This window comes from Metopolophium dirhodum, chromosome 1 (assembly GCF_019925205.1).
Source record: "Metopolophium dirhodum isolate CAU chromosome 1, ASM1992520v1, whole genome shotgun sequence".
Taxonomy (NCBI): domain Eukaryota; kingdom Metazoa; phylum Arthropoda; class Insecta; order Hemiptera; family Aphididae; genus Metopolophium; species Metopolophium dirhodum.
This window is the reverse complement of record NC_083560.1, coordinates 115,494,917-115,504,326: the sequence shown is the minus strand read 5'-3', so window position 1 is coordinate 115,504,326 and position 9,410 is coordinate 115,494,917. Positions and strand designations below refer to the sequence as shown.

General features: G+C 29.0%; 1 protein-coding gene across 1 annotated transcript; it reads left to right on the top strand.

The window, feature by feature from the left end:
- Positions 1-2,376: 2,376 nt before the first annotated feature.
- Positions 2,377-6,002, top strand: LOC132952394 (uncharacterized). The gene is made up of 2 exons (XM_061024690.1): positions 2,377-2,539; positions 5,548-6,002. Exons 1-2 carry the CDS (start codon positions 2,377-2,379, stop codon positions 6,000-6,002), a joined length of 618 nt encoding a protein of 205 aa, XP_060880673.1.
- The last annotated feature ends 3,408 nt before the right edge of the window (positions 6,003-9,410 follow it).

Below are 9,410 nucleotides of genomic sequence, written 5' to 3'. Positions count from 1 at the left end.
AAAACATTCTATCTGTAACTTATATTACTCTTTTCCATGTTTGCCAATGGAAGAATCAAAATTAGAAAATATTTTTTAAGCCGCTATAACGAAGTCCTCAGATTTAAAACAATTTGGCAACGAAACATGTTTTGAATGCCTCATAGATGAGTTGAAAAGTTTAGAAATTAATGGCATAGATATTGATGATGGAAATAATGTAATAATCAAAATACATTTTATCTTAGGTTTGTTTGTAGGAGACAATTTAGGATTAAACTGTTTTCTCAACTTTAGCAAATCTTTCTCTAGTAATTATTTTTGTAGACTTTGCAGAGCTCCGAAAGTAAATACGCAACAATTAAGTCATGAAATTCCAGAAATAATGCGCACAGTTGAAAACTATCTAATTGATGCTAGCGATCCAAACTCTAAAGGAGTAGTTAAAGAATCCTTACTAAATAATATTACATCCTTCCACGTTGTGAAAAATTACTATGCTGATATCATGCATGACCTTTTTGAGGGAGTTTGTCATTATAATACCATTCATATAATAAATCATTTTATAACGTCAATGAAATATTTTGATTTGGATACTTTAAATTCTCGAAAGCAATTGTTTGATTATGGACCAAAAGAAATTGAGAATATTTCGCCCAAAATAAAATCTTATCATCTTAAAAAAAAAAAATTAAAAATGTCAGCTAGGGAAATGATGACTTTCATCATGTATTTTCCTATTATGATCGAGGATTTTGTTCCTTCTGATGACGTAGTCTGGAAATTTCTTATCAACAATTATATTATCATATAATAATAATAACAATTACAATTATAATAATAATAATAATAATAATAATAATTGTTAATAAATATAATAATAATATATTTAATTTTAGTCAATTTTTTAAAAAAAACTAAGTTTTTTTATAAATTATTGTAAAGATCATTATGTGAATTAAACTAAAAATATACTATATAATTCTAATTTCAAATTTAACTATAAATTTAATTAACTGTCAGAAAATGGACAAACCGAATATAATGAGCAGTTCAGAAGCAGAAGATGCTGAAATTATGAATATATTTTTTCGTGGACAACCACTACTTCTACAATCAACAGATATGAATAATGATGATCTCAATAATACTATAAATTCACATATAAAATATAATATTTTGGATATTTCTCAGCCAAATGCTAATCATGGGATATTAAACAGTGATGAATCAACATCGGAAGAAATGGAACTTAGATCATTGCTGTCTGAATGGAATCTTGAATTGTTAGCTGATGAGTTCATTGGTATACGATTATTTTTAATTCTAAAAGTATCATATTATTAATAGTATAATTAGTAACTTTTTTATGTTTTACAGTTCAAAACGTTTTTGTCGATGTCTTGAAAATTGTCAAACGTCACCAAATTAAACATTTACTCAAAGGTTTCGATCTAGGGATGCAGTTTAAATTCGAAGATAAATTGGAAAAATGGCGAGAATTTATTGGAATTCAGTTTATCAAGATTTCCGAAGCACATCATCCAGTTCTGTTTCTTCTACTCATGGATCAAACACTAAGACACCTACAAGATTTATGCCATACCAGAGATCTACACCTAGTCCTGATAATCCATGTATCGGGATGATGCTCGCTGATATTCTTAATGAAACTTCAAGAGGAAAGGGCCTTGTTGATTATTATAATAAGTTTTTAAGTTTCCATGAAGATCAACGATCAGTTCTTATTTCTTTAATACCTCATTATTATGAAGAGAAAGGTGTGAAGATGTCTCTAGCTGCCAGTTACCAACTAGAAAAACAAATTTTGGAAAGGTTTCCATCTGATAAATTGGTAATATACAATTATTATTATTTATATTAATCATCATTATACTCTAAAATACTGTCATTTTATTTTGTAGGAATATTACAGAACTGCAAAGAGAGGCAAGCTCTATAACAAATTTTATAATCTTACTACATCATTTAAAGTAGTATCAGGACCTCTGGGAAATTCCGTAGAAAAAAAATCTTCTAATAATTCAGATAAAATCAGCAGACATTTAAAAAATTTTGGTAAGATATCCTAATTTATTGCCTATACTTATATAGACTCTAGCCTAAATCAATAATATTATTTTTCAGAGCCAGAAAATGATGCTGAAAGTTGTATTAAAGCACTTACGTTTGATAATTTAAGTTCATTTGAATTTGGTTGCACATGGAAGGCTTGTTGTAATTCACGAATTCAATATATTAAAAGTAATACCACTAAAGACGTTATGGAAAAATAGCCATTTTACAAACAACCAAGTGGTTATCGACTGGTATAAGTTTTTTTTAACACTTAAGTTTTTTAATTTAATTAAGTTTATACTTTTTTAGATTGACATGGACTTTGAGATATCATTTACTCCACATGACACACTTCTTGAAAAATGGGAAGCATGCTTTAATAACATCATATCTTTTCTATCTAAAGAAAACCATATCAAGGACAGAAATGTAAAAAAAATCATTGAGACATTATTGACTGATGTTGGAATATCAGAGAGTAAGCTAAAATTATCTTTTTTTTTTTAAATATTTGCATTTAAAACTTCAGGGCTTAAATTCTAAATGTTATTAAATTTGTACATGTTATTTTAATTTTTCGATTTTTGTTAAACGGTATAATTCAAAAATAAATAGGAAATTCATTTTTTTTACATACCTACCAAGTACCAATATTAATATAACTACCTAAATATAAAGTATACATTTTAATATTCTATACATACCACCACCGATAAAGTTCATGCTTGGATCCATTATCATTCTGTATTTGGTTATTGTAATACATAAAGACAACATATTTAAAAAGTCACTAAAAAAGTTGTATTTCTTCAATAACTTTACTTCAGGCTTAAGAAGTTGTAAATTGTTACCAAGTTAGAAAGCTACTAATCAATTATTACTCAGAATTAATTTAAAAATGTATACAATCAAAATTACTTGAACGTAACAATTTATTGTTAATTTTTTCTTGAAAATAAATTTAGATTTTTGGTATATTTTAACACTATGATCTGACTATTGTTGAATACATCATAATATAATAATAATATTATAACATATATTGATAGTTAGTAAATTTAAGTATGTAACAAAATTAAAGTGTAATATTATTTGATAATTCAATGCCAAAAAGGTGTTCTATAAAAACTCGTTTAAGTATCTACCTACCTATTAAAGGGGAAATATACATAAATGAATAATGATAGGTAAATATATTTTATTTTTTAAACTAACGTTTTTAAAATAAATTATTTTTGTTTTGCATGTCAACTTTAATAGAATGATTAATGGATTAATTATCGTTTTGAATTCTTCGAAGTACTTATTTATGGAAATTGAAGGCGAATCTTCAGGCGGTGTGTTGGCAGTGATGTTGGCATAAGATCTATTATTGTGAATGGAATTTGGAAAGACTGATCGGTTTTTTGATGAGGGCATTGGGTTGATTGGAGTGGGTAGTTTTCCGTTGTTTGCGGATTTGGAAATCTTGCGGGATTGAATAATATTCTTGTAGACAGGACAGCCTTTGTAGGAAGCTGTGTGTGGTCCAGCGCATAAAGCGCATTTGGCGGGAGTCGACGGGGGTTTTGTGCATTTGGCGGAAAGATGGTTATCCACTTTACACAGCGAGGGGACTGGTGACAGTAATTACTCGTATGAAAGTAGGCCTGACAGTCTTTGCATTGAGGAGGGGATATTTTTATATTAGGCCGCTCGATTTTAATTTTTGTGTGGCACAGTGAATCCATATCAAGGATATTGCTGTTATTATCTGCAAGCTTTAAATCAACCCGGAAAAGAGGCAATGCACGTTTATTTGTACGATGTACAATATTTGTGACCTGGATAACTTCGTGGCCTTTATCCGTAATGCTGGCTTGAATGTCTTGAACAGAGGTAGACGGGTGGAGGTGTCTAATAAAAACGCTATACGGTCTAAGTCCCTTGGGTAGATGTGAGTGAGATTTGATTTGTTTATTGTTCATTAGGTATTCACTGATTGCGTTGTAGGCAGATTTACTGCGAGGATGGATAATCAGGTATTTGAGAGTAGTTTTGAAATAAATACTCGATGGTTCGAGTACTTTAAATAAGGAATTTTTGAGTGTAGAGAAGTCGTATCCGTCACTTACGTAGAAGGAGGGAATGTGAGGCTTGGTCGTTGGTGGCGGTTCCATGTAGGTGTGCGTAGAGATGTCCTCTGCTTGAGGCGAGACTGTGACAGGCGGAGAACTGAACACCTCCGGTTGAGGATCGGCATCTTCGGAGAGAGAGGCAAATCGGTTCGGCGAGACAAAAATTTTGTTTTTATTATCTCCATCATTGCTAGACGATGAAGATAAATTACGTTTCGAGGATTTAGAAGCAGACATATTAAGGTTGGGTGGTCAGAATGCCATTAGTGAAATGCGATAACGGACGCACGCAACGAACGTCCGCTCGCGATAAACGGTACCGAACGACTGTATATTAGCTATAATAAGTATTTAAAATTTTGTAACTAATAATTACTAACCTTTACAATGCTAGATGAAGGTTCATATTCATTATGATAGGATGACACTTTCGGCTTTTCTTTTAAAATTTCTTTAAATTAGTTTTGGTGGAGTGCCTGGATATGGTTTTCTAAATGCCCAACATGACATTCACTGCGTAAAGAATGTGGACAATCCAAAATTGTACAAGTGCTTGTATTACTTGCCAAATCGTACACAAAATACATGTGTAGGACGGGATTTGTAATTTTCCTGCCGATATTTTATGCTCAATAATTATTACTAAAATCGTTTTCGTAATACTTTACCTAAGAAAAGTAGATAATAATAATAATTTTATTTAAAAAATAATGAAAAGTAAAACTAAATAATAAAGCGTGTAATACTTACCTACTGTGAATTAATATATTGGCCAATTTTAAATGAAATATTGTTGAAATAAAATAAACTATAAAGTATACACCATAGACGAAAGGTAGGTAATCACAATTGACGACAAATCTACAACTAACTAGCAACTTGAAAATTGAAATTCTATTAAATTATACTCCAAATAACACTCCTACATTTTTGCACCAATAAATCGAACATAAATGGATAACTAGTTGAATATTACAGAAATAATTAATGTATTTTCACTTATAAAGTAATAAATTCAATATTTATAAATAAACCAGCGATAAAATAATTAGGAAAATATAAATTATTATCAATACAGGTTAGCCAACCTATAATTGTACATAACTACTTGTAGGCCTGTGGAAAATTGCCGCCCTTAAATACAATAAAATATAATTTAATTTGGTATAGGTATGCAAAACTACTTTTCTTTAAATTTTAAATAATTTTTTGTGTTTTATTTAAAACATTTTGCAACTTTTTACTTTTTAATTGGGAAATTTTTTTGTATTGAACACCACTTAACCGTTTTTTATTCGTACTTATATTTACAAAATAAATAGAATATTAACAAACTATTATTAAAGTATTATTATTTCTATTCTTTTAGATGGAAGACATCTCTCTGGTTACTTTGCCCCAACAAATAAAATAGTCCGAATCGATCCCAAGTCTTCTAAGAAGGTAACAACAAAATTCACCATCAAAGATTCTCAAGAATCAGTTATTTTTGTTGGTGAAACACAACAAAATATTGAAGACTACATGGACCATGTCAGAAAAACTAAAACTTCAATACAATCTTCACTTTTCTGTGTAGGGAAAGATATTTTCTCCATCACAGATATCTTTCTTTTCTTCGATGGAGTACGTTACAATTTTAAAAGTATCTTAAAAGCTTTAGATATTTGTTTCAAAGCTATATATCTTTTTGATTTACAATTCCCCGAGGAATCGATTATGTTCTACACATTTTTAGAATGTTTTTTTTATAATTTTAAAAGCACAAAAAGTTACTCGAAGGTTCATATTCTTTTAGAATATTTACAAATGAATTCTCATTAATTTTAATCGTACATTTACATATCTTTATGATTATACATTTTTTTAAATTTAAATTTGATAAACAACAAATTTAATGAAATTTAATTAACTATTTTTATTTTATTAATATTATACTGTTTTAACTACCTACCTACCCTCTGTATTCTTAACTTTGTTTAGTTTGTCAACCTTTGTATATGTAATTAATAATAACAATAATATGTTATAACTTTTTTTTAAATTATTTACCATTGATGATTTATATATATATTATATATAGTATTTATTATTATATATCATATACTATATTATATTGTTTTATTAAAATTATATTATATTTTGCTTTAAGCTTTTAAATTAAAGAATAGTAAGTTTGTTATTACTTATTACCAATTGGAAATATGTAACATTAACATGTAGTATTATTATTATTATTATTATTAAAATTATCCTGTAACTATGCTCTATATTCTTAACTTGGCTTAGTTTGTCAACATTTATTCATGTAATTAAGAATAACAATATTATGTAAAAACTTTTTTTTAATTATTTAATATTGAGTGATTTATATATACATTATACCCATATGGTATTTATCATTATATTATATACTAGGTATATACTAGCTATTTATATTTTTCTTGAAGTTTTTGAAGTAAAAAATGTTATGTTTGTTATTATCAATTTGTAATATATAAACATATAGGTATAATTCAATTTATTTTAAAGTGCAATGTATTATGTAATATAAATATATATTTTATATGATCAATGTTTTAAAATTAAATAGAAATAAATATAATTTTTATATATAAATATATTGCATTTATTAATTCAACAGAACATATACATTGAGTTGATAAGAACTATTTATTGATAGAATAATCTGTATAACTGAATCAAGAATCCATACACATTAAATAAATAATAAGTCTTTACCAATATAATAAAAATATATTGCTTATAAAATAATCTGAATACATAATATCTAAAATTCTGATTTTTATATCAATAAATAGTATCATTGAATAACAAATTCAAACACATGAAATAAATAAGAAGACTTCACCAATATAATAAAATGTATTGTTAATATAATAAACTTAATACATATTATTAATAATTCTGATTTGTTTATACATAAACAAAAATTATAAAAACAACAAACCATTATTTATTAATTAGACGTATACTCGTACATCAAATATGTTAATTATAAACAACAGTTTTTTGTTTTAATAATCTGCTCCATCGGAGATATTTTGATGTCTAAATTTATTAATCCAACGTACTTTTTTTTTAATACTAGGTACGTTTTTGGTTGAGTGCACCGCTGGTTCGACCGATGATGGTTCCTCCCCGCCATGCATCTCGTCGGGTGACAAGTGGAGAAGCGTGTGGTGCTTACGCGAACATTCCTTAAGGCGCGTTCTCATGAGTCAAGTTTAGTTGACCGATTATAGTTGATCAACAAAAATTGAATATAAGTTGAATCAGTTTTTGTTCACACATTTCAACAGAACATGTTTCAATTTTATTTTCAACTCAGTTGAAAAGCCGCGGTCGACAGTTATGTTATATTAGTCACTGTCGAGCTCGATATCCCTATATCAATACAGTTGAAAATGGCGTCGAAAGCAGTTGTATGTGAAATTGTAAATACAATAAGTATTTTAGTTAAAGAAGAATTAAAAACGATTTTAATTAATATGTGTAAAAATCGCAAAAAAACGTCGTTTTTGGGCGAGACAATGGATATTAAGAAGAAATCAACTGGGAGCATCAAACACTTTACTTAAAGAACTAGCATTGGAGGATAAAGAAGGGTATAGAAATCATTTGAGAATGTCTGAAGAAAAATTTAACGAACTGTTGTTCAGAGTTCAGGATCGAATAAAAAAAACAGATACAGTGATGCGACAAGCATTATCACCAAAATTAAAACTACGAGTAACTTTAAGGTACTTATCTACAGGTGATTCGTTTTCAACGCTCGCTTCCATATATCGAGTACCTAAAAACACAATTTCAAATTTTTTGTTGGAAGTTTGTACAGAAATTTACGATGTTTTAAATGAATTTATTAAAGTACTTTATATTTCATTCATAAAAATAAAACATTTTAGTTTATTGACTTATAGATATTATTTATAGTTATCATTTAAAATATCATTAAAAGCTTTAGCAAGTATATCAGATGATTGTATCCTCTCCACGTTCTTCTCCAGTGCATGGTGGATTTGAAACTGAGGATGACCAATATTCTTCTTCTGTAGCGTTTGAACAAGAAGGTCATCACCTTGGTTTGACGAATAGGTGAAATCGCTGATGAAAGAGTTGTGTGACACGAAGACTGTCTTGTTAAGAGTTCCAATCGTTTTTGTCTCATGATAGTTTGAATTTGTTCCTGACACATAATAGCATCATACAAAGGCATCTCTTTTAGCTGTACTATATTTTGTCCTACCTAAGCACTGTGCGCCCACGCGCGAGCACCCACGCGCCCTGGCAATCAACCCAAAACGCTGCTGAACCTCCCTAAGAGGCCAGAACCACGCTGTGCTACCAAAATGTAAACGCCGGTACCGATCCTACGAATTGTGCGAATTGGTAACTTCGGAGGGGGAACGCGTCGCGCGGAGCTTCGACATCTCGCGCGACTTAGAGCGTCCATGATTTTGGCGGCGACCCCGTTCCGTGTTCGAACAATATCATTGAATTCAAGTTTAATAAAATCCATTATACATTGATTCACTTGTAACCTACTGTACAGCAGAGCGACATCCACTTACCCGCTTTTTGAATGATGTTATAATATAGTATAATATAATAATATTATAATATATCGTCAAACGGCCGAACTTTGTGCAGTTTTGAAATTCTATTGTAAGAAACTTTTTAGATTAATTAATCTAGACGTATTTCAATGTAACATTTTTTTTAGTTTAGGTTTGTTTCATAGATTTTTGTTGAATTTAATTGATAAGATATAAGTAATATTGTAGTCTCAGGATTTTTTTCCTGGGTCGTTCGTCGGGGATTTTTGTTCCCGGGGATTTTTATTCCGCAATTTAACCATGGTACCAATTCAACCCATATTAATTCATATGGTAATACTTTTAATTGAAATAATTTATATAGGTTTAATTTACAAGAGCTAAATAATTTTTTCTTATAACTACCTTTTTATACACAGTAAATTTTTCGGTAATCTAATGACACAAAAAAAAAACAAACAAAATTGTTGGCAAACAGTTCATTAGTTTTATTTTAACAAGTAGCAATGAGTTTAAAAAATGCATTGATTTTTATAAAAGCTTTTTACCGACTTATGACACTTTTGAATCAGAATTGAAGGTGTGGATGGAAAAATGGAAATCGGTACCCGTATAATGAACTTCCTAAATCTGCAATCGATACTTTAGTCGT